The 26521-nt window shown below is 34.1% G+C and overlaps 2 protein-coding genes and 1 long non-coding RNA gene across 10 annotated transcripts; 1 reads left to right on the top strand and 2 right to left on the bottom strand.

Annotated features, from left to right (window-relative positions):
• Window positions 1-355: 355 nt before the first annotated feature.
• LOC112025878 (cytochrome P450 81E8) lies at window positions 356-3378 on the bottom strand. The gene is made up of 2 exons (XM_024058563.2): window positions 2467-3378; window positions 356-1238 (listed from the first exon to the last, which is right to left on the bottom strand). Exons 1-2 carry the CDS (start codon window positions 3352-3354, stop codon window positions 600-602), a joined length of 1527 nt encoding a protein of 508 aa, XP_023914331.2. The 5' UTR covers window positions 3355-3378; the 3' UTR covers window positions 356-599.
• Window positions 3379-13517: 10139 nt separating this feature from the next.
• LOC112025871 (uncharacterized) lies at window positions 13518-18781 on the top strand. 8 transcript variants are annotated; one of them, XR_002884296.2, is made up of 6 exons: window positions 13518-14622; window positions 14791-14968; window positions 15298-15369; window positions 15460-15531; window positions 17392-17500; window positions 18202-18781. It is a non-coding gene; the product is annotated as an uncharacterized LOC112025871 (long non-coding RNA). The 8 variants fall into 8 exon arrangements; XR_010630760.1 differs by lacking the exons at window positions 17392-17500; window positions 18202-18781 and having other exon boundaries at window positions 13518-13829; window positions 14265-14622; window positions 15460-17379; XR_010630763.1 differs by lacking the exons at window positions 17392-17500; window positions 18202-18781 and having other exon boundaries at window positions 13518-14408; window positions 14522-14622; window positions 15460-17379.
• An 838-nt stretch (window positions 18782-19619) lies between these two features.
• On the bottom strand, window positions 19620-21762 carry LOC112025876 (7-deoxyloganetic acid glucosyltransferase). Its single transcript, XM_024058561.1, has 2 exons — window positions 21516-21762; window positions 19620-19885 (listed from the first exon to the last, which is right to left on the bottom strand). The coding sequence occupies exons 1-2, from the start codon at window positions 21760-21762 to the stop codon at window positions 19620-19622; spliced, it is 513 nt and encodes a 170-aa protein (XP_023914329.1).
• Window positions 21763-26521: the final 4759 nt, after the last annotated feature.

Genomic DNA, 26521 nt, shown 5'->3' with positions numbered 1-26521 from the left:
TATTATAGTGAAATAGACATTTATATGTTAAATAGTTATCCTAACTTTGTGTGTGATCAAAATTCTTATACGAATAAGATTAACTTTTTATGACATAATTATCAAAGTTCTTAAAATTAGTGTCTCTTTTGACTAATGTAAATCTCTATGTTCTTTAAAAAATCAAATAATTTATATCTTTGTTTTGTAATATAAATAAAATTTAGAATTGGCTTTAATCACTACTTGTATTGCATGGCAAGCAAGTACAAGCCCTAAATAGTACCCCATAAAAAATCAATTAAATTACATCATTTCCCAAAATTTTTTATTTGAACACTCTATTAAATTAGCAACTGTAAACCATAATGTCACATAAAATAGTAGGAAAGCAAATATGCTAATCTTCCAAAACCTTTCTTATTCCTTATGCCTATAAACTATAAAGTTAATACAAATTATTATATAGGGAAAGCTAAAAAGAGAAAAAAGTTAAAAATGTAGGAATACACTAATACAATATAAATACTAGCTAGCAATATACTTATTACAATAACGTTTACTACGTAACTAATATTCAAGTAATCTCTGCAAATATAGCTAAGCTATTCTTGCAAACCTCAAGAACATTGTTCAAACTCATCCTCAGACATAGAAAGAACCTTAGCCATAATCGGGCGTGCTTTGCACGTGGCTTCCAATGCCACAGCTTTGGGCATGCTGAGCCCATTACCTTCAACCATGTCAACTTCTTCTTTACTAATCCTTTCCCACTCAAAGCATTGAATTAATGACCCCAATGTCAAGCCCACTGTACGTTGGGCAAGGCCTGCCCCAGGACAAGCCCTCCTTCCCAGTCCAAATGGCATTAACTTGTTTACATTACTCTCTCCACGTTCAAATCTCTCAGGCTTAAAACTAGCTGCATCATCCCATATATTAGGGTCTCTATGTATGGCCCATGCATTAACCAATAACATTGTCTCACGTGGAATATCATATCCTCCAATGGTACAATCTTCAGAGGACATGTGTGGTAAAAGCAATGGGGCTGCAGGATACAATCTAAGAGTCTCCAAGATTATATTTTGTAGATAGTGCAATTTAGAGACATCTAGTTCATTGATTAATTTTTCTTGTCCAATTTGATTATCCAACTCAGCTCTAGCCTTCTTCAACACTTGAGAATGATTGAGCAAATTGGACATTGCCCACTCTAATGTCACTGCCGATGTGTCAGTCCCAGCACCTAACAAGACCTGCTTATTTTATATTCAATAAGTGCTTAAAATCATGACAAGAATTTAATAGTAGAGAAAAATTGTAAATTACACCCCTAAAATTTGAGTGTATTTAGATTTTATACTCTAAAATTTCAAAATTTAGATTTTACCTTCTAAAATTTGGGGGTGTTTAAATTTTACACCCTAATGTTTCAAAATTTAGAATTTACCCCCTAAATTTTAGGGGTGTTTGGATTTTACTCCTTAAAGTTTGTAAGTGTTTGGATTTTACACCCTAAAGTTTCAGAATTTAGGATGTAAAATTCAAACACCCCTAAACTTTAGAGTGTAAAATTCAAATTTTGAAACATCAGGGTGTTAAATCCAAATACTCCCCAACTTTAGGATGTACATTCTAAAATCAGAAACTTTGAGATGTAAAATCACACCAAGAATTTTCTTGATAGCTAATATTTATTAAAGAGATTCATAAAATCACGCCAAGAATTTTAAAGTAAAAATGGATTGATAGCTAATATTTATTTTTACGAATTGATTACTGATATTCTGACAAAGGATATCCTAATAAAATATCACTGAATCAAAAGATCGAGATATTGTTGGGGTTCTTTCTAAATTTTTACATCACTACCGAGTCGTTAACACAACCAAGTAGGCTCAATGCAATAGATAGTCATGCTAGATAGTACAAGTAGGGTAATAGGTATTGGCCTGGTGTTTTGTCTAGTGCGTGTGAAAGAGCACTGGACACAAGATTTACCCCGACTTTAGCTTACCTCTAGATGGTAAAAATCAAAATTTATATCTGTGAAAAAGAACAATAAAAAATAAAATAATTAATATGATATGATTAAAGAGTAATGAGTACCACAAAATTTTATTTTGTAAATGACTTATAACTCTCTATACTGTTACATATAAAATTAGTCTCAAGTCTGAACCTTGCAAGAGAATCCTGTTCTAAAAAAAATACAGAAATTGTGAGAAGAATATAATTACATAAACAACTTCTTGATTAGAAATCAAGACTACGAGGTTGACTTCAAATTCGTGTTATAAATGTTTTATTCTGATCTGTCAAATAAACAATTGGGTCAGATTTGGTTATTTGATTACCGAATTTCCAATATATATCGTATTTAACAATCTTGAGTATTGATGTTATCAGCTTCTTAATTAGCATCTAGTTCCAAAGAAGAAGAAGAAGAAGAAGAAGAAGTAAAGAGAAATGACCTACACATACCAGTATAAGCCCTTTGATAATTTGATCCGTGTAGTATTCAGGCTGTGATTTTTGCAAAGAAAGCAGATGATCAATCATAGTGTTCCCCTTCTCTTCCTTACTCCTCTTCTCATCAATAAGACCTTGCAAGAATGCATCTGTCTTGTTGGCCAGTTTCATCAATCTTTTCTCCAAACCCCCATGATCAATCCACCGCAACAAGGGCACACACTCTTGTGGATTTGAGGCCCCTCCTAACCCTGCTAGCTCTTTCATTATCCCCCTGAATTTCCTTGCTTCTTCTTCGTCTTTCACATCCTCCCCGTAGTACCTCTTTCCTACCACCATTCTCATTATGATGTTAAATGTCAGCTCTGTGAACATTGATTTCAATTCTACCTTAGCAAAACCTTGGCACGAGTTTCGTGACAGCTTGTGTAGCAAGTGCTTGACTTCATCTGTTCGGATTCCTAGAAACATGTTGAGACGATTTGTTGAGAAGATTTCTAAGGCACTGATGCGGCGAAGGTTGCGCCAATGGTCTCCATAAGAAGCTGCTGCCACGGTGGTGTGGTTGTAGGCAATGTGCTTGGTGGCTAGGAAGCGAGGACGGTTGGCTAAAATGATGTCGTTCTTGGTAAAACATTCATCAACTGCAGATGGGGATGATACAACGACCACGAGTTGGGACCCAAATTTTAGAGAGAAGATGTTACCATATTTTTGTGAAAAGTGGCGGAAAGTACGATGGAATGGCTTCTTAAGGAGATGGAGATGGCCTAGAATTGGTAGAGAAGGCGGGCTTGGTGGGAGGTGTTTGTGTTTTGTTCTTGTTTGGAGCAAGAACTTGAAAGCTACTGCAAGGAGGAGAAGAAGAGAGAGGGATGAGTATAGCAACATGTCTTCCATGTTTGATTTGTTGTTTTTGATATGATGCTTTGTGACAATCTGTTAGAAGATTATATGGATTGGGGGCTGCAATTTGGCAAGAATTTGACTAAAGCTTAACTACTCCTTACTCCTAAGTCCTGGTCCTGAATTTATATATATATATATATATATATATTAAAAATTTTATCCTCTCCCACTTTCAGCTGATACTCAATGGACTGGCTATTATAAGCGCACACCTTTTTTGACGAAGTTCTTTTCTTTTATAGTATAGTAACAAGCATGAGTTATTTTAGTACCATATAAAAAAAATCTCAATTTTTACTAAAATTATCTTATTATATTATAGATTGTAATTGGGTGGTTGTCATTTTCACTGGATTCATCACTGGTATTAAAATTGAGATTTTTTTTTTTATATGCTTTTAGAATATTCGGTAGTAAGTTTAGTAATATAAAAAATTCTCATAAAAAAATAATATAAAAAATAAAAAATTTCACTACTTTATTTTACCATTATGATTGAAATGAGATATTATAATTGATGTATAATAAAAATTATATTTGTGGAATGACAATGTAAAAGTGATGTTACAATAGTTACATATTATTCTATTAATTAATTAATAATTTTGAGTTTCTATTACACTTTTTAGTATATAAGAGATAATCCTTTTCAATATTGATTAGTCAATTGAATTAATTGATATTATTTTTTCTAAAAAAAAATTGATATTTAAATATAAAAAAGATACCACTTACCCTAATTTAGGAAACATATTTCGGAATCATGGTGGACTTTTTCCAGATTAGGATGCTTTATGTAAATGATGCTTTTGATTTTTTTCATGTTTTTGGTCTGTAGTTGGTCTGGGGACCATGTACACAGACTATATATTTATTGTCGAATACAATTTATGTGGCCCAATTAATTGAAAACAAAGAACGGAGGAAATTGTGAAAAGTCAAGGCCAAGAAGGACATTTAAACTACTTCTTTGGAAGATAGCGTGGCTGCAGATAATCCCAACTAAATGTGACCCGCAAAAAAGGGATGGAAACTTTAGTTCATCTTTAAAAAAAAAAAAAAAAGTCCCTTTCACCTTGTGTAATTAGTAGAAACTAACTTATTCAGCAACAAAATAAATAAATAAATCAGTAGAAAGTAGAAACTAACTCAATAGAGGAAGAAAGAAAATTTATATTGTTCACAACTATTTGTTATAATATGATATAGATGAGAAAAATTCATGGGCAGCAAAAATCTGCGGCGGTATTCGCTTTGGTTAAGGGGATTCAAATGAACCCCTGAGCTAGCAAATATATATATTGCAAATAAAATTATAATTAATTAAAAATTTTGATCAAATCTACGAGTGTAGTGACTAAATTTAAATGTGTTTTTAATTAATTTGTTATTTGTAAGTAGGGTTTGGGGCATGTTCTAGTCAGTCAATTAGTCAATAATTAGTAAATGTTAACACTAAAAGACAATTAAACAATTAGACAAGGGGGGATTCTAAATAAATAAAAAATAAAAAAATTAGACGAGGTGGGAGAAGAGAGACAAAGTGATTGAGTGAAGAGTGAAGACAAAAACAAATGTTAACATAACAAAAATTTTCTTAATAGAATAATAAAGACCAATAGTTGTCAAAGTTGAGTTGAATTGTTAAATAAAAAAATTGTACAGAGTAAAGAAATAAACTAATTGATAAAAATATTCTAAATAATAATAATTAAATCACTTTATAACAATAATAAATATATTTATTGTATTTTTATTTTTTTGATTTGAGATAGAAATCTCACTCTAGCCTAATCTAAATGTATATATGTGTGAAGTTCCCTTTTAGAGACTTGAACCCCGGTCCTTGCCTCCCAACTCCCACTCCTACAAGAACTTATATTTATAAAGCAACCATCACGCCAATGTTGCACAATGATATTGTATTTAGAAATAATAGATTATTTCCAAGATTTAATCTTAACAATCATAATTAGTATGTTCATTATATGAAGAAACAATATACCAAATTAACTTATAGTTTTTCTTTTATTATCTTCTTAGTACTATGGACAAATTTGTAATAAAACCATGTAGACCACAGAATTCATCTCCTATTCAAGATTCATCTTTTCATTGACCCCCCTAGAAAAAATTCTTGGAGCTTCCACTGCAAGAAATCGAACAAGACAAACTAAGAAAGAAGCTCTTGACCGTTTGCTCTTAAGTAAAGAAATTAATAAAATATATCTTGGCCACCCATTGTTTTACGACTATGCAGATAGTGATATTAACATGGGCAACATTTGGGACCCTCTCAGCCCCATGTGAAAGTGAATTTTCATGCATCCGTTGGCAAGGAGAAATCATGTGGAGTAGTAGTGGGCAAAAATTATAAAAGATAATCAATTTTTGCTTATAAAGCCATAAAAAGACCAAAGCCCCCCTATATAGCTAAAGCAAAAGCAGCTAAACTAGCAGTAGCAACGACAACAAAGTTGGGGTACAAACACGTGATATGCAAAAGAGATGCTTCCAACTTGATATTCTTCAACTACAGAAACTTACTTCTCTTTCTCATCACTAGGTGATTAAACATATTATAAATAAAAGCTTATTGCTTTTTAACTCTTTTGATGAGTGGTTTGTAAACCATATTTTTCGAAAGGCTAATTTCATTGCCCATAATATTTCCAAATGGACTCTTTGGTTTGAGCTTGTGGGAATGATTCTCATCTCTGTACATGACTTTGTTGATACCCATTTTTGCTAATATGGACCCAAAGGCCCAAATGCAAGAAAAGCCCAAACTAGCCCCAAAGAAGTGATTAAGAAGTGAAAAAGAAAGGTAAAAAGTCATATGTTTTCTTCTCACAACAGTGAGCCTCTCAACCCCTTGGGTTTCTGCCGTCGTTTTCCTAGATAAGCTATTATTCTCTCTTCATCTTTTTTCTTTTTCAAAAAATTTGTCAACCCTCTTTTTCTACGCTATCCGTCCTTGTAGGTAAGTCTTCTTTTCTTATTAAGTCCTTTTAATTCCGGCATGTTTTTCACCATTATATCCCAAATCTCTATACTCCTTTGCATGCTTGAGGCGTGACCTTGCTTGCACTAAGTCAACTTGTTTCTAACTAGTCACTACAGTTCAATATTACTTTAACTTTTATTCCTTATTTCTTTTACTTCCTCTGAACCCTTTTCTGTCTTCTTCTTCATACTTTCCTTGTCCTTATCAAGAACACCTTTTTTTTCTAACCTTCTATCCTTTCAGTGTTCATAAGAGTGTCTAGAAGGTGTTGTACTGCACTGTTCTCTCCGTGCATGCAACCTTCTTTAAACCTTACCTTGATTTCACAATGGATGATAATATAGCTCCTAGAGAAGTTGGATGGACTGACAGTAGCGACTCTGATATTATCTCGGATCTGTTCGCTGAAGAACTAGACTCAGACCTCCTACCTAGTGAAAAGGAAGAAATTCCGTTTGTAAGACATGGGCTTGTGGTAGAACCTGATCTTGAGGATTTAGTGATCCAAAGAGATTTCTGAAGCTGCTGTGCGATTGGTTTCCTGTTAGACTATAGAAAGTTCTTGTTTCGTGCCTATAACATCTGATCAACTCTGCATGGAAAATTAGGGGGGAAGTTTCAATTGTAGGAAGAGAATCGTATTTTTACATTTTTCATATTGAGTTCTTGGAAGACTTAATGCATATTTGCACAGAAGGTCCTTGGGCAGTTGATGGAGTGCTTCTGGTTTTGGAACGATGGAGACTAAATTTGGTGATTGGGAACCTACAACTTAATTTCATCTCTATGTGGGTCCAACCAATGGTTTGTCTTTGGAATATCAGTACCCAGAACTAGCTGAAAAGATGTGTCATTGTGAAGATAAAATTCCAAGAAACATTTGTTTTATGCGAGTGAAGGTGAGAATTGATTCTAGGCTACCAGTGATTGTTGGATTCATTCTCAGACTAGATGATGGTTCTAGGATCTGGATTCAATTTTGCTATGAAAGGGTTCATAAATTGTGTACTAGATGTGGTCTCATTGGTCATACACGTGGTCAATGCACCCATAACATGGAAGAAGTAGAACCATGGTTTTAAAAACCGGTACGGTGAAAGAACCGATCGATGAGCTAATTACCAGTTTTCTGGTCGGACCCTGGTTGAACCGGTGACATCAAAAATAATTTAATTATTATTTGTTTAAGTTATACAAATAATCAATAATTTTTTAATTATATATAAATATATATATATATATATATATATATTAACAAGTGTGTGTATGTCCGGCCTTTATAGGGAGAGAGAAAAATACAGTCTTTTTTGATCCCCTGAAAAGTCAAAACATTTACAAAACAAAGCAACAAATACCCAGTTCAAAACAACAACAACAACAACAATAAACAACAACAACCAAATTGGCCAATACCCTTTTGCTCTCTCTCTCTGTGAAATTCCAAGGCTTTGATTTTGAATAAAATTCACTTTGAGGGTTGGTGGGTTTGTTTTGTTTTTCTGATTTGAGAGAAACAGAGTAGGGAAAAAAAAAAAAAAGCAATCTTTTTTTTTTTTTTTTTCCTGTAGATGCCACTCATCACTGGCCACCGATCCACTCCGACCTCCGATCCACTCCCGGATGCCACTTATCACTGGCCACCGATCCATTCATCGGCACCACTCATCACCGATTGCATCTCCACCGTTGTCAGCACCACCTATTAATTCACCTTCCTGAGGGTTTCTTTTTTTGGTTATCCTTCATCGTCGTCAGCCCCACTGTTTCTTGGCCACCTCCACCATCGTTGATTCATTCTTTTAATCTCAGTTCTGGATTTTTTTTTTTCCTTTATTGCTGTGTGGCTTTATTGATTTGGGTTTTTGGATGGTTTATGGGTCATGGGTGGCTGGGTTTGTGAGTTGTGGTGGATGGCTAGGATGTTTTGTGGGTCTTGGTGGTGGTTAAGTTGTGGGTTTTGGGTGGGTAGTTGAAATGGTTTGTGGGTAGCTGAAATCTAGAATTTTGAGTTGGAAATCATTAAACACTTTAGAGTTCAGATACTGTGAGGATGAGGGCTTGAGGTGAGACCGTGAGAGGCGTGTGTGAGCTTGAGATAAGAGTGAGGCAGAGAGTTTCAGAGGCGTGAGAATGTTTAGGAATTAGGAGTAAGGACTTTAGGGTTAGGCTAGGAAAAGAAAAACGACATAGTTTTAAGTAAAAAAATCCCAACTGGTAATTAACTGGTTTGACCATGCTAGTTCCCAGTTCTCCAGTTGAATCGGCTGGTTTTCGAATTTTCCCAATTTTTAAGGAATTTTCCCAGTTTTTAAGCTATTTTCGGTTTTTTCACATAACCGGACTGAATTGAAGGCCGATTCCTGGTTGAACCGATCGGACCAGCTAGCCCAGTTCGGTTTTAAAACCATGAGTAGACTAATGCTATTTAGGCAGAGGTAGCAAATACAAGAGCTTCACCAGGTACAATATAGATTTGATGCTTTACAACTCTAATTCACAAATGAGCTTCAAGCTTATCATAATCGAAGGAGGAGATAAACCACTCAAGTTCGTTTTGGACAAGTGGGCCAAACACAAGAACAGGTACTTTCTAACCCTTCTAACTTAAAGCATCCTGACCTTAGTACCCCTAGCACACCACATTCACCACATGCAAACTCATTCCCAGCCTTTAACACACCAAACAATAACACATCCTCTTTGCGTTTAGATACTTACTTGCTAAACCTCTACCAACCCAGTCAGAACCCACCTGAAACCATGCCTAATTTGAATAGTACACTTGTTGCTGACCTAGAACCATACACAGTTCCTCCAACCCTAGCAAATTCTTTGAACTTAGATGATACTTGGATTACCCCAAACGAAAATGCCAACATCTTGCATGCTAGTCCTATACCACCATGTTAGAATCCCTTAGGTAATGGAAGTCATAATGCTTCTTTCTCATCTAGACCACCATGGCAACCACCTCAAGAATCAAACCTTCAATGGACTTGGATTGAAGGTAATGGACCTTATATTACTAATGGCCAGAGTACTCGACCACATTTTGAAGCTTCGAATTTAGAAAGTGTCACTATAGCAATTATGTTCAACCTAGATAGCTTGAATGAAAATTGACCTGAAGTCTAATGCCATGAATAGGACAAGGGTTGCATACTTGATTCCCCTGATACTTACATAGAGTCGTTGGTTCAAAGAGTTAATAGAGGGAGATTCAGATTTGAATTGGGGGACTCCAGTAATGGGCCTATACTGATTAACCCCCAAAAAGGGCATAATGGGCCTGTCCAATTAGACAAATTAGGCATAATACCCAATTGAGCAGTGAAGGAAAAATTGAAAGGGATCTTGGCCCTATTGAACTCCTTACCCTTGGACCTAGACCTCCCTTAACTAATATAAACCCACCTCCTTCTATTCTAACATCAGATTTTTGGTGTATGAAAGTGGGGACACATCAACTAGGGACACATGAAGACTAAGCTCAAAGAAGAGAATCAAGAAGGAAATATGAAAGTTTGGGAGAAACATTAAACAAAATCTACTATGTGGATTCTTTGATTGAGAAACCAGCCACTTTCAAGATGTTTCTGATAAAGGGACATCTTTTGATGCTGAGAGAGTTGAAGGGCTTAGGGAAGTTGGCCTATAACAGCTTCCCTAGCAACCATGAGGGTCTTAAGCTGGAACTATAGAGAGCTGGGCACCCCCTTTACAGTTTTGCAAAGCCAAAAAATGGCTCGAGTGTAAAAGCTGAACATTATGTTCTTAATGGAAACTAAGTTAGCAAAAGACCAAGGAGTTGCAATTTTGGAAAAATGTGGTTTTTGGAATGGATGGGAGGTCCCTCAAGAAGGGTTGAGTGGGGGTTTGCTACTAGGATGGATAGGAAATTAGAGCTTCAACATTCTTTACAGCTCAAAACAACTGCTTCATGTTGATCTCATTGACAATAAAGGTACCCCTTTATCCATTTCTTTTGTGTAGGGGCATCCTAACCATGCTAATAGGGAGGAAGTGTGGACTAAATTACAAAACATTAGGAATTTAGTTCACAAAAACTAGTTATGATAGGTGACTTCAACCAAATTATATCTCAGGAAGATAAATTTGGTTTTAGTCATAGGAGAATTGAAGGTGCAGAGACATTCAGACAAATTCTGTTTGATTTGGGTCTTTATGATCTTGAAGCAAAATGGTAAAAATTTACTTGAATGAATGGTCATGGAGATGAAACTTTTGTCATGGAAAGGCTGGATAGAGCCTTTGTTATTATGGATGGGATCAACTTGAATCCTCATTATGCATTTAGAAACTTACCTATCCTAAGATCTGATCATGGTCCCATTATCCTAAACTTTGAGATTCAACAGCCCTTTAGGAAAAGTCACTTCAGGATTGAAAGAATATGGTTATCTCATGATGGCTGTAAAGCACTGGCCTAAAATACTTGGAGTATTTACCCTCAAGGATCAAGAGCTTTTAAACAACAGTAGAAGCTAAAGAATGTTAGGAAAGAGTTTTCTAAATGGAACAAAAACATCTTTGGAAAGGTGGACAAAGATCTAAGGGAAAAACAGAAGACTTTGTAGGAATTACAAGACTCAATCAAAACAATACATGACATTAGAGTGGAAAAAGAACTTTGGGAGGATATTGAAAATTTGATGAGAAAAGAAGAAATTATATGGGCTCAAAAGGCTAGGAGTAAACACCAAATTCTTTCAAACTGTGGTTAAGTAAAGGAGAATAGGATTTTGCAAATTAGGACAGTTGATGGGAACCAATTGGAGGAGTTAGGTGATATTGAGAACTATATGGGGGACCATTTCAAAAATCAGTACAATGAGACGGACCCAAGATTAGTGTAGGAACTAATGAGAGACTTGGAAAACCTTGAAGTTCCTAAACTTAATTCTTTCCAGAGAAATGATCTTGACAAAGTAGTGATTGATGATGAAATTGAATGGGCAGTGTTCCAATTGGGACCTCAGAAATCTCTTGGTCTAGATGGGATACCAACATTTTTCTATTAGGAGCTATGGAGTATAGTAAGACAAGACATTTTTAACTATGTCCACACCTTTTTCCACTCAGGTACTCTTTTGAAATCCCTTCACCAGACTTACCTTGCCTTCATACCTAAGATCAAATTCCTAGAAGAGGTATCTCATTTTAGGCCCATTAGTCTTTGTAATGTTACCTACAAGATAATTTCAAAATTTTTGGTCTCTAGGCTTAAACCTTTTATGGATATGCTCATTACACCTTACCAAAATGTCTATTCAAGGTAGGAACATTACAAACAAAATTCTCTTGGCTCATGAAATTTTCGATATCCTAAGGAAAAAGAAGAATCAAAAGAAAGGCTATGGTGCTTTGAAAATTTATATGTCCAAGGCTTATGATAGAGTCAATTGGAACTTCCTTAAGGTTGTCCTTCTATCCATGAACTTCAGCAACAAATGGGTAGACTAGATAATGGAGTGTGTTACTTCTGTCCAATACTCTCTGCTTATTAATGGCAGTCCAACCTAAGCCTTCAATCCTTCTAAAGGACTAAGACAGGGAGACCCTTTCTCTCCTTACCTTTTCCTTTTTTGTACTAACATTTTATCCATTGCTCTCACAAAGGAGGAGAATCAGAAGAAGATCAAAGGCATAATAGTAGGCAAAAATGGGGTATCCTTCACACACTTTCTCTTTGTTGATGACTCCATTTTTTTTCTTCCAAAATGATAGGATATCCCCAACTAACCTAAGTAACACCATCCTTTGGTATTGTTCAATCTCAGGTCAGTGTATCAGTTTTGATAAATTTGACATGTTTTGCTCACCAAACATACCTCAAGATGTGAAGGATTCCCCTGCCTTCTTTCTTCAAGTTAACCTTGTACAGAACCCTAGTAAGTATCTAGGCATAAACTTCAAACTTAGAGGAAAGAGGGTAGCTGATTTTCAGGATATTATAGATAAAGTCTAGGGTAAACTCCAAGGATGGAAGGCAAACTTTTATCTCAAGTTGGTAGAACTACCTTAATATCTTCTGTGTTTCAAGTTATGCCTTTGTACACATTTTCCTATCTTAAAGTTCCTAAAGCAGTCTATAATAAACTTGATGCTATAACCAGGTTTTCCTTGTAGGGACATGAGATTGGAAATTGAAAGCTTCACCTCATCAACTGGGACACCAATTGCCAACCAAGAAGTAGGGGGGAGGGGGGAACAAAAAATGTGGCTGAACCATGTCTAGCTGCTTTGAAAGAGGGTCGTGGGTGATAGGAGTTGGTCACCAAATCCCCCTCACTCATCTTGATTGGTTTAAATGCTCAAACCATAATCTTATAAGGAATAACCTCCTTGATGGCACAGTGGCAGATCTTATCAATCAAAACTTCAAGAACTTGGAAACATGATTTGATTAGGAGACTGTATCAGCCTCACACTTGCAAGAAAATCTTGCAACTTCCACTATCCAGAACCTCTGGCTTGGAAGACACTCTTATGGAGACATTCAAATTCAAGAGAACACAAAGTTAACAAAGCTTACTCAATGCTTCAAGAAATCCACCACCCTTCAATGTTGCAAGAAGGAAGAAACCATGGATTACCCTAATCAGTGTGGAAATTAATTTGGAAAGTGAAACTCCCTTATAAAATCAAGGATAAAGTATTACATCTTTCGCATAACTATTTTATTCCTGTTTTTGGTTGCCATAAAAAAAACATATATCACATTGAAACATATCCCTGTATAATAAACCAATAAAATCATGGCATTTAGCCAAAAGAAGCATTTTACATATAAAATGAACTATTAAGCAACATTATACAAGAAATATTCAATTGTGGCCTCCAATCCAGTCATGTGTGACAGGACCAACGTACAAGGAAAAGGCTTTCCACTTATTTCACTTAACCACAAGTTATAAACAGGAACAACAATCTAACATGTAAGATTTATGTGTTTTGATATTCTCAAAGTGTGTTAAATTATGTTTTTTATTGAATTCTAATATGTCTTAAAGTGATAATTGAGGATCAAATTGAAGACACAAAATTGGCTCAAAATCTTAACCTTTTTCGGCCCACTTTTTTGAGGGTATGAAAAAAAAAAAAAAAAAAAAAAAAAAAAAAAAAACTCTCCCGCGTGAATTTTCCCTTCAGAGTTTAAACATTTTTCAAAGCAACTCTGTGACAACCCTTGATAAAAGATATCCGCAAAATTTTCAAACCTCGAAACAAAGTCAAAATTAAAATGCAAAAAGGAAAACCATTTTCGTTCACAGTTCACACGCAGAAAACTCTCTGACACAAAACTCAAAATCGGAGCTCATCTCAGAAAAGTCGATGAACGGAGCTCATCTCTCTTCTCCGGCGGGTTGAGGCGCGGTGGTCGACGATCTCATCTCCGACGACGAGCCCTCTCCGCCGCCCCGTTGTCCGATTACAGGTCCCTCTCTCTCTCTCTCTCTCTCTCTCTCTCTCTCTCTCTCTCTGTGTTTGATTTCCGAGAAAAAAAAAATTGAAATTTTCACTTTTCGCTTCACCAATAGTTTATCAGGTGAAAATCGATCAAACTCTTACCCTTTCCAAACAAAGTTTTAAATTCTTAGCATTTCTAATCCTCCATTTTAGCTCTTCAATTTCTTTGATCTTATTCGTTTCTAGACTTCAATTTCTAGGTTTTGGTGCTTGCAATTTCGATCTCTATCACGTGTTTGGTACTGACTGGGTTTAAATAATTTGTTTTTCCAACAAATCTCCCAAGAGTTCCAATCCTCTGTTTTAGTTCTTGTAGACTTTAATTTCTAGGGTTTGGTATTTGCAATTTCGATTTCTATTACATGTTTGGTACTGATAGGTTTAACAATTGGTTTTAATCTAGATTGGGGAAAATATTAGATTACAAGGTCGGATTGGCTTCCTTTACTAGTATCATCTCAGAATGGCCAATCATGATCACAACACAAGTTCACTTTAGTTGGAAGTATATAATACCTTGCACCTAGAAGGGTTGAGAGAAAAAAAGGTTCAGTACCTGTTATTTGGTTTGGAAGAGATGAATACTAATTGCAAATAAATTTCGTATATGATAAAGTTAAATTGCTCAGTGCAGCTATTTGCACTGTGTTTGTTGAGCAGGTTATTTAGTCGTTTTATAGCAGCTTTGGCTGTGTTTTGTGCTGGCATTGGGCTGATCTGGGTGTTGTATGGCTACTGGCCTTCTGTTCCTGTACAAAGCGGTTTGTATTATTGCTCTTTGTTTTTTATTATTGTTATTATTATTATTTTTAAAGTGATATAAATTGTTGTAATTTTAAGTTTTCTTTATTTCATTTTGTATATTTATACTTTTTTTTTTCTCATCTGGGTTTTAGACTTTTAGTGGAACTTGTACATTTGTCTTCTAGTCTTGTTTCAGTTGATGATGGATTTTTGCTTTTAGTGGAACTTGTTGGCAGCTACTTATTGTCTTTCTGTCTTCGGGTATGAAATTTGCTATTATGTTATCTCCGAAGACCATGAACGTCGTGGATGGCATCCTGTAACTTACAAGTTTTCAGATGCTACTCCTAATTATCTATAATGGTATTGCTTCTGTCTTTGCAAGCCATCCTTTGAGCAATAATTAATAGTTGTAGGTTGCATCCCTTATATATATATATATATATATCTTATGGTTCTGTTATGTATTAGATAAAATTCTCTTGAAAACAATCTGTCAGCAAGAAACCTTACCCTAGAAAGGGCTTTCTGCCATAATATTATACGTTCAAAGAGAGCATATATGAGGTATAGACTACTGCAGAAGTGTAATAATATGTTTCTTCATTATTCTAGTATGAGGGATATAACGTTCATTATTCTAGGTATTTCAGCAATACTGTTTCTCATTTTTTTTTTTTGGATGGGTGCAGAAATCTTGGTAATAATGCGCTGAATAACCAGTTGAGTGATATGTTTGGAAAACTTTCAAAACTGAAAGAGATGTAAGTATTACTAGCATGGCAGAAAATGTCTTCTTTAAGTGAGGTGCTTTCGTGGCCCTTAAGGTCCTAACATGACTGGTATTTCAACAGGTTTCTTGGACGTGTAAAATCTCTCACAAATTCTGTTGTTGCTGTGCACATTTTTTTTTGAATCTTTTGAGGGTAATACAAGTCACAAGTTGAATTTTTTTGGGAGCTAAGTAGAGAAAAGAATTTGATATTATTTTGTTCATCTCTTACTGTGTTCTGTATTTATAAAATGATGAATTTACAGTCATATGTTAATTAGCATATCATGCTTCCTGTGATTGTATGAATTTTGTATGCAATATCAATTTTGGATGTCATTTTTTAGTAGTGTTATGTGCTGGACTTTTATGCAAACCTGGTAACTATCTGTTTGGTTTCTGGGAAAATTGATTGGAGAGGTGAATTTTAATTATTTTATTTTTAGATTTTAAGGGATAATTTTAATTAATGGAATCTCACAAGTTATATCATGTTCGTCCACTTCTGTTGTGTATATTGGATACTGCATTACATTCTAATAATCATGAAGACTACACTCTAATAATAATTTAAGGTGTCAGTGCTTAGAAGAATTCAAGTACTATTTTTTAGTAAATTAAAGGCTTTTTAAGGTGTTAATTTAGAAAGTTGAAGGGATAATTGAGAAAATGACAGAACTATGGGATAGGGAAATGTTAAAGAGTAAGACTTGCAGGTGTGAATTAATGAGAAGCTCTTTATTTTTATTTATTTTTTATTTTTATTTTTATTTTTTAACTTTGGTGTCAAAGAAAGCAGGGTTTGTTTGTTTTTGTATGCAGGGGCTCACCTACAAATCCTATAGCTTATTTAATCTAGCATCATGTGTTGGTGTGTACTTAAATATCTTTCTAAAGATTAAAATGGGAAGGGCTTGTATCCAGTGAAAGTTATCACTAGACATGTCAGCATTCGGACACGTGTCCGCAATCCAACGTGTCCAGTGATAACTTCTACTTGACTCAAGTTGCATCAGATTAAAATTGATGAGCTTATTCTATATCATGTTGTGGTGATATACACTATGCTTTTATCTTTTTCTAATGAGACTTCTTATTTTCTTTGAGATATATCTTTTGTGAAATTTGTAAAAAATTCTAGAATGGGAAGCAAATGGTGTAAGAGGGTGCTTTAATAGCTTTAGCATCAGTTGTTGTACTTTAGCTACCCATGGCCATGATACAAGTATGCTCAATTTTATTTTATAATGCATCAATTTTATTTTATAATAGGAATTGTTGTTATAACAGGAGCAATTCAAACAGTATTATGATGCTGTAATGCCACACTTGAAAGAAATTTTTGTGAATGCGAATGATGAGTCTAATTGCATGCTTTGTGCCAAATATATGGATTGCATTGCTTTAATCTGCTCACCCTATACTTGATGTAAGCATTACATTTGCAGATTCATATGATGAAAGGTTTCCTTTTGCCTAAGCTTTAAATTATAGTATTGGGTTAATTCTAATTTTGTGAGATTATGTGTATAGAATTTTCTGTTGTGGTATTAGGCAAGATAGGGTGTCCTTAGCCATTTCCACTTTTGATGTATGTGCGGTTGTAGTACACATTGAAAGAGATTTGTATTTTGGCATAATATAGATTTTGTAACATGTGGTTCTCTAAAGCCTACATGCACCTTTTTTTTTAATAATTAAAAAAACCTTATTTTGAGGGTTGGAAAGCCCTCAAAAAAGGTTATTATTCTTTTATTTATTTTTAAATTTTCAAGGGTTGTCAATCCACGGTAAGGATAAAGCAATTGTTTGAAGGGTCAAGTATGTAGGCCGTTGAAATTTCTTTTTTGAGGGTCTTGTAGGCATCAAAATTATTTTTTTTTTTGAGGGAATTTGTTTCAAAGATCATCAAGTCATCTAGAGCCTCAAAAATCAAAATAAAATTTTTTTTTGATGACTTTTCATACTTTTTTAAGGGTTTTGACTCTCAGAAAAAAACCAACTTTTGTTGTAGTTGACTACATCAAGAATGGCAATGGCAAAGCGGTGCACGAGAAGAAGTGGTTCACTTTTTTAGTGACAATGGACTTCTAGTTGTTGAGAAAGTAAATGACCTTGATATTGTAAGTTTAACTTCTTGCTAGCCTGTAATATTTTAAAATAATGTGCATAGGAGTTGCATGTTTTTTGGCTTTTGTTTGTTCGTTGTTTTTGTTTTGTTTTGTTTGTTTGTTTTTTTTTTTTTTTTGGGTTTCGTAATTCAATTATATATGTGAGTTTATATATATATATACACACATATACATATATGTGTGTATGTGTGAGTGCGCGTGCGTGTGTACTCATGTGTGTATAAACCATTCTACATAGTTTTATACACATCTTCAAAAGCAACTAGAATTGTAACTTTCAGTTATTGTTTGGGGTGTGTAAAACTATGTAAAACAGTTTGTGTCCAACAAGTTCAATCATTTTGCTCCATTTAGCCTTGCCCATATGGCTTTTGAAGAAGATAGCCCTTACTGGGGTTTTTTTTTTTTTTTTTTTTTTGGAAAGAGAACTACAAACAAATAAAAGTAACAATAATAAAATGCATGGTCCATTACCCAAAAGAAAAAAAAAAAGAATATATATAACTAATAAAGAAAATAAATGCATCTATTTAATACCAGAATAGTAAATATTTGTGGATTAATATTAATTTCTAGAATAATCAAAAAAATATAATTCACCTAATTTTTAAAAGTTACCATCTCATCTATCGTTGTGTGAAGTATTAATTCTTACCAATTAACATGCGAATTACTATGAAATTTTTTAACAGGTGAGCATGATAATCACCACCGGGCCTGTTGCCCCAAGTGGTACCCGGTCTCCTTAGTGACATTCAACTCAGGGGTTCGAGCCCCTGCATAAACAATTATCCAGCAAAAAAAAAAAGAAAAAAAAGGGGAGCATGATAATCAGTGTAAGAAGGTTAAGCTAGGGAACTTTGACATTCCTGCTAACACAGTTTCATCTAGCCTTGATTGTTGTCCATCATGACCCCGAGATACGGGGCGAAGATGCTAATGAGTTCAACCCATTTAGATTTATGGAGCATCGAAAGCATTTAGCTTCTTTTTTTCCATTTGCTTTGAGTCCTAGAATATGTGTAGCTAAAATTCTAGCTATGGTTGAGGCTAAAATCGTCTTAGCCATGATAATTCAACATTTCACTTTTGTTGTATCTCCAACTTATGGTCGTGCTCCAATGTTACTCTTGTAACCTTGCAGCCTCATTTGTTTAGGGATTCTTTCTTGGGAGGGGGTGTGCTTTAATTTGTATGTTAAAGCATTTGAATACACTTATGTATAAGTTTACTATTCCTATGCATATATAAAAAATCATGACATGCCAAACATGAAGTGTTTGTTCTCTAGCTAAGTGTAGTATTGAAAGAAACAATTTTGGCTCAACTCTAAGACCTCGGATTTTTTTTTTTTCAAATGTTTAATTTAGGTATATATATATATATACACACACTAATATGTACAGAAACCTAAGCTAATAACTTACCATTTGGCATGAATGAAGCTTACTACTTCTACATGTAGATTACTACCCTTATGTTTAGTTGCCACCAAAACCCAATTGCCTTACCACTTAGCAAATCATATTTCGTTTAGTTTTTGTTTTTGTTTTCCTGGTGAACTAGAAAATTCTATTTTACAAGAAAAGCAAATGCATTGTACACGAATGGAGGCAATACATTGTAAACATATTTATTTCATCGTCTACAAGTAAAAAGACTTTTGGATGGTAATTAAAACCCATCAAATAACAATCAATTAACTAAAGCAAATGAGTTGAAGTGCAATAAGAAAACTTAAACAAACACTCCAACCATTACAAAACTTTTTATTTAGTTGCCAACGTGGGACAACACCAAATCTAACATCAACCTCAATATTATTAAAAATAGGTTCTTCAATCTTATTGTTCTTTATAGGGAAAGGAGCATATTATTTGTTGATCAACCTTCTTAATCATATATTGCTACTGTCAACTTGCAATTGCCAATATTATCATAAAATCATATTGTTCTCAAGTCTTCAATAAGCTTCTCCAAGTTGTTGTAGGAGGATCTACTTGGGCTAATAGAATCATGAGCCAATTTTGAAAATCGATTCATGGACCTGATGATTTCCTCCCTTCTATTTTTCATAAGAGTTTTAATCATTATCTTGATGGTTGATCTATCACGTGTCCTTCATATCAAGCCCAATCTTCCACCTTTCCCTAACCGACCTACTATTATGTTGATGGCCGCCAAACAATGGCCGACAAATCATAGGCACTCCAGCATCAATGCTTTCTAAAGCCGAGTTCCAACCACTGTGGGTGAAAAACCCACCCACTGCTGAGTGGGCTAGAACATCTTCTTGTGGAGCCCAATTCACAATAAATCCCTTTTCTTTTGTGGCCTCCTCGAGCTCCATCGGGATCATGTCATCCCCTTTCACACCTTCAATCATATCACGCCATATCACTCATAAAAATGACGCGCTATTGTTGACTAGACTACCAAAACTCCAACAATTGACTACGTGTCACCCTTGCTATGCTTCCAAAGCTAACATAAACAACCGATCTTAATGGCTTGGAATCTAACCATGTCAGACAATTATCACTCGGTTCCAGTAAGTTACTAGAGGAGGATAAACATTGTGAGATGATATCATCCCCGATTTTGGTTTTGACGAGAGCATTGAGTGGAACAATTGTGTAAACATTTATAAAGAGAGGGGCGATGTGACAGAGAATCGGACCCTCAAGGTCATCAAAGGTGTTGAGTATGATTCCTGAAGCTCGAGTCATGGTCTTGCTCTCCTTAATGAAGAGTTGTAGGAGAGGAGTTGTCTATAAACTGATGGTAGATCTCGACGTCGCAAAAGACCCTCCATACCTGGCATAGTTTTAATCTCTTGATCCAAATCTTCTTTTGTTGCAATTTGTAGCGGAGGCTGGATGTTAGTTGTGATAGTAGAAAATGTAATTTGAAAATATCAACAATTTTTCTTTGAGAAGTGTAAACTACTATAATTTTAAATATTGGATCATAAAATTTGCTTCAACACATTGCAGGTGGGGTTGTGCCAAGTAGATACTCATTCAATAGGGATCAATTCATAGAATATAAATCTTAAAGAAAATATTTTACTAATATCATCAAAATTTCAATAAAATAGTAGTTCTTTTTAATGTGTCAAGAACGCATCTTTTAAAACAATATAGTATATGACTTTTTCCTTTCTTTATTTTATTTTATTTTTATAGATATTATATAGATACAATAGAATTTAAATTTATAACATATACTTCATAATGATTGTTTTATGCCATCAAGCTAAGCCACCAATTGATTGATATTTTGTTAAGAACATTGAAGCAAACACTTTTAGATTATGCTTGGCACTTCCAAGAACTTTGAATATTTTCTTTCTTTAACCAACTTTGAGTAATTTGGTAAAGATTAAAAATGACTAATTTCTTTTGATTTACCACCATTATAATATCACCATTCCTTGTGAAACACATTGGAATCAAGGATTCTTTTTTTTTTTTTTTTTTTTTTAATGATAGGAGAAAAAAACAATTTAGACCAAAATTTCTTTACCATATCTTCTTTCACTTCTACCATATATGGAACTCTTCCAAGAAAAAGGCAATGGCTGAATATGTAGGTAAGGTTTGAATTTTAGATCTCTTATTCAAGAGATAAGTGCAACCAACTTTTCTTGATTCCATCATATCGTGTAATATGTATACTAAAATTATGGCTAAAATACTATTTTGACCCTCTAAGTTTGATATTGTTTATAAATCAGTCTAATGTATGTATATTACATAGCTTCAACATTAGAATGTTGTGCATGTTGAATACGTATTATTAGGCACATGCATGGTCTGCATTCGCCTAAGAAAATCAAACTGTGTCTGAGTTGTTGACTGAGTATGGCATTAATTAATAGCCTTCCATATTCAAGAGTAACTAAACTGGAAGTTTCTATTACTCCACAATCAACGAATATGGGAATTTTTAAGCTCCAAATATACTAGACCAATTAGTTAGAATTTATAGAATTTATACTCACCTCCAACTGAAATGTGGCCTTCCTCGATTAGCTTCGAAATACAGCAAAAGCTCCCCAAGCAGCATGCACCATATGGTCGTGTGGTAATTACGCGAATCCCCAACTCCTCAGCGACATCATTTGCAAAAGAGTACATAATTCCATCCACTATTACACAAGTGACCGGACCCAGATCAGAGTTTCTGCTATACTCTGCCAGCATCTCGCGGAAGAGTGGCTTCGTGACAGACTTGAACGAGATGACCATGTCTTTAGTCAAATAAAAAGTGCGAGGGTGATCCTTCGGCAGGCCATCAGATATTGACTCAAAATGGAGGGTTGGGAAGTGAGTAGAAAGCTCTTGTAGCTGGGTGAGGCGTTGGTGATTGTGCTCAGTGTTTAGGAAGGTAACTTGGAGCCCAGCGTGGCACAGAAGCTGTGCTATATTTAGCATGGGTTTGATGTGGACTAGTAAAGGAAATGGCAACATCAGTATATGAGGTTGTTGATGCTGACGACCCATCTTAACTTGAAAGTCCCAAAAATGAATATGATGTAGCGTTTATTGGGGAATTGGAACAAGGACCAACAAGGCTAGCTAGTGTATTCACAACTCACAACTTCTGATTTTGTGTGGTTTGGATGTCTATGCTGTAAACACCATTGCATATATATAAAAGGGAAAGCCCATTTTTAATTTACATAGAATTTGCACTATGGATTCCATGTATGTATTTTTCGTACCTCAACATTAGGGGCAACGAGTATATTATTATCAAAAAACAAAAAGGAAGCATAGAAGAAGAGGACAAAGAAAGGGAGGTTCTGAAATCAAGTGGAAAGTATAGATAAAAAAGGAGAGGGTGGAGATATATGGGTATACAGTGTGGTGGAGAAAAAACAAGAGAAAAAAAAAAAGAAAAAAAAAAAAAGAAGGAAACATATGGATGAAAGAGAGGAAAAGAATAAGAAATGACCATTTAGAAATACTACCACAATATTTTCACAATAAATTTTAAGTAATTAACTAATATTGGTGAGTAAAAAAAATAATTTCAACAGTGGGTTCAAATTAAAACTAGTAAAAACTTTCCACAAGATTTTGATGTGATTTTTGTGAAAGTATTGCGAAAAATGTTGTGAATATAACACTTTTCATTGAAAAATATAATTGTTGGGAATGAATATAGAAAGAATAAATGATGATAAAAAAAGAATAAGGAATGAATGAAAAAATAATATTTAAATGAGATAGATAATGAGATAGAGAATCTATTGGAAAGTGCATTTGAAAAAGTTGGTAGCTAAAAAGTAAAAGTCATTGTTCATTTTCCAAATAGTACAAAAATTTGGAGAATCTGCTGGAGATGCTCTTTGAGCATCTCTAATGGTTTATTTAAAGAAAATTTTAGAGAGAAAACACCTCCAAAAACCCACTTCAATAGCTTCTCCATCTCCATTTTTTAGATTAGAATTGCTATATTGCTTCTCTACAAGTAGAGAACACTGTAGCAATTACTATAGTACCTCTAAACAGCATTCTCCCTTAAAATAATACCCGGTTGAATAAAAAAAAATTCTTTTTCTCTCATTCCTTTTCTCTTTCGTTCTTCACTCTCTCGTGCTTCTCTATCTCAACGGTTACAAACTAACACATACCACAATCAAAACAAAAACACAAAACCCAATCGAAAGATTTGAAACACAAAAACAATATTTCTCATAAGCCTAATGAAATCTAAATAATAAAATAAAAATAATCAAACTAGAACAAAAAAAAAAAAAAATGTAGAATGCCGATCTCCATTTCTCTGTCAGTGATCTATGTGTGTATGTGAGAGAATTTGTTTGTGTGAGATAGAGGGAGAGCTTCTTGAATGCTTTGGAGTAGACGAAGTTCTAGAGAAGAAAAGAAAAAATAAAGTGAAGATAGTGCTCCAAACGAAGTGCTAGAAAAGAAAAGTGAAGATAGAGATAAGGTGAAGGTGTGGAGGAGATAAAAAGAGGAAAAAAAGAAAAAGAAAAGAAACGTGTGAATGAAAAAAAAAAAAAAAAGATAAGGGAAAAATAAAATAAAGAATAAGGAATTAAAATTGAAAAATGCTATTACAATATTTTCACAATAAATTTTAAGTAGTGGGTTGTTACTAACTAATACTAATGAAAAAAACAAATTAAGTGATGTGTTCAAATTAAAATTAGTAATAACTTATCACATATGATTTATTGTGAAAATATTGTAAAATGTTAAGAACGTAGCTGTGGGGGGGTAAAGCCCAGCCATATGTAGTGGGCCTAAAGTCCAATGTGAAAATTAGTGTCTGTCCGAGGAGGCTAAAATTGTCGAGGGATATTTCGCGTGAAAGAAGGATACATGGGGACGAAGAAGCTTCGTCCGAAGAGAGCATCATTGTTCCGAAGAGATGATTATCCTCGGATGAAAGGATTTTGGAGTCATGTAAATATCTGAGGGGTTCAATGAATTTACTAGTGACTTCAGCAATTTGGATAAACTTTGGATACGCCTGGAGATAAGAGGAACAGAGAAATATCTGAACTGAAAAGCTGCCACTACCGTATTAAATGCACTACAGCAACTTTTCTGGCCGCATTTATGTGAAGAATACTCCTGAATAGTACAATTTCAGCTACCGCCATTCATAAAAGCTGAGAGAAATACATGACATGATATGCACTCAAGTAGGGAGCTGGATGAAGAACAAGTGGACGATGGGGATGATGGGGGAGGAAAAATTGTAACAGAAAGAATTGTAACCTGTATCCAATCTATCATAAGTCTCTTCGGATCTGAACTTACTTGGTCTTTACGTGTATTTTTTTGCTGGTTTATACTTGTATGCTGTGATCAACCGTTGTTACTTCTATAGTTAACCTAGCTCTATCACCCACGCTCTACAAATTAATTGTTTTTGGGCTTAGGCCACAAATCCTAACCCTACAGTAGCACTTCTCATTAAAATTAGATGAATGAAAGAAGATTAAAAATAAAAATAAAAATAAAGAATAAATAAAGAAATAATATTTAAATAAGATGGAGAAAATGATAGAGAATTTGTTGGAAAGTGTATTTGAAAAAGTAGGTAAGTAAAAGTTAAATATCACCGTTCATTGTCCAAATAGTACAAAAATATGGATAAATTGTTGAAATCCTCTAAATAGCTATAATTGTTGTCCAACAAATTGAAAGGCAAGTGTCTATTCTGCACTGTATGCAAATACACACGGCTAAAATGCAATGAAAACTTAACTTTAAGTCACATTTTCTAAATGCAAGGGGCCAGACTTTACTGGTAGGGTCGGATATGCTTGGTGGTCCCACGTGTGAATTCTTACTCTTAACCATTCTAACAATACCTAGCAAATCCTGGAGATCCTTGTTTCCCTCATCCCATTTGTCTTTGATCACTGATCAGTATTCTATAATCAAGGTTCCTAGATTTGCGTGCTTGTCAAATATCCAGATATCTAGCAACACTACTTTAATTTGAAATTTCAAGGTTTAGGGATAAAGTCTATTAGTGCATCGTATCAGTATGTGTACGGCAAATCCTTCTAGATTCCTTAATACCATTTTTTGTTATACAAATATTTTGTACTCTTTTTATACTTCACTAATTACAACCTAATACTACTTAAACAGCTAAAATATATCCCTTCAAAAGAAAAAGACTATAACAACATTAAGACATCTCTTTTTGAGCCTAGCTTCAAAAATAAATTGAATTAAAGTTGAATTCAATATAATCCAGTAAATAGTTTTATTTTCTTTTGTTCTTTATCATAGGTATTTTGAAATTATTAATATTAATATTAATATTATTATTATTATAAACAAAGTTTAGCTACAACTTAGTTTGGAACAATCTCTTCTAATTCATTATGTTACGATTTATAAGACTGTTTAAGTATATTATTTTAAAAAGTCACATAACTTATTCAAAAAGTCATGTGACTTACATATAGATTCTTTAATTGTCACATAATAGGTTGGATGAAGATAATTTCAAACCGATTTTAAGCTAATATTTTACTATTATTACTTGCTAACATTGGAGGGCAGGTTCCTAGGTAGTGAAGAAAAACTAAGAAATGTATGAACAACTTTGATGCAAGAACAGTGAGGTAAAGCTTAAGCACAAAGAGAGAGAGAGAGAGATGAATTGAATAACTTCTTGCATAAAATGATAATTAGCAATACACAAAGCTTATATAGGTCCAGCCTAACACACACAGACCTCTCTGTAGTGACTATTACAAACTCCAAATTATGCAGAGCTGATTTTGTTACACTAACAAATTTTCAAAGCTCTAACTAACTTTGGTTCCAAAATATCTAACTGGTTCCAGAAACGGCGTCGCTTGGCTTTAGTCTCAATTCTTTGTTTGAGGAAACGCTGTCGTTTGAATTAGTAACTACTCGTGTCATGGCTTGCTTCTTATCTCTTCCACGCGCGTCATTAGCTCAATAAGAAACGACAGCGTTCTATTCTCTTCTACAGGTAGCTGGCTTTAAACAAAGTGACACAGGAATTGAAATTTAAAAGGGAGTGGAGGAGGGTGCCACTTAGGCTAAAAGCTCATTGGTGCAAAAACGATTTAGAATATTTAACTTTGAATCTACGTACTACACTTTCTAAGCCAACTCCAAGCACAGTTCACCAAAAAAAAAAAGAAAAAAAGAAAAAAAAAGTTTGCTCCAAAAAAATGATTTATTAAATGAGTTCTTTTGTGTATGATTTTTAAAATCTCTACACTTCTATTTATTTCGTAAATATATAAAAATAATTTGTGCTAAATTGAATTCAAAAAGGCTAAATAGTTTTTTTTTGCTTGTACTATATATCAGATACGTAAGCCCATATTCAACATCCAAAAGTAGTAAACGAAATATTTCATTTATTGATATTCTTTCTTATTACTTAAAGAAAATTTCTAACTTGATAAAAGTTATTATATAGTACAAGGAAAAAAAAAAAAAAAAAAAAAATTATAATTTGGCTTCTCTA

Source organism: Quercus suber, unplaced genomic scaffold (assembly GCF_002906115.3).
Source record: "Quercus suber isolate HL8 unplaced genomic scaffold, Cork oak 2.0 scaffold_175, whole genome shotgun sequence".
Taxonomy (NCBI): domain Eukaryota; kingdom Viridiplantae; phylum Streptophyta; class Magnoliopsida; order Fagales; family Fagaceae; genus Quercus; species Quercus suber.
This window is presented reverse-complemented; position numbering and strand designations above follow the sequence as displayed.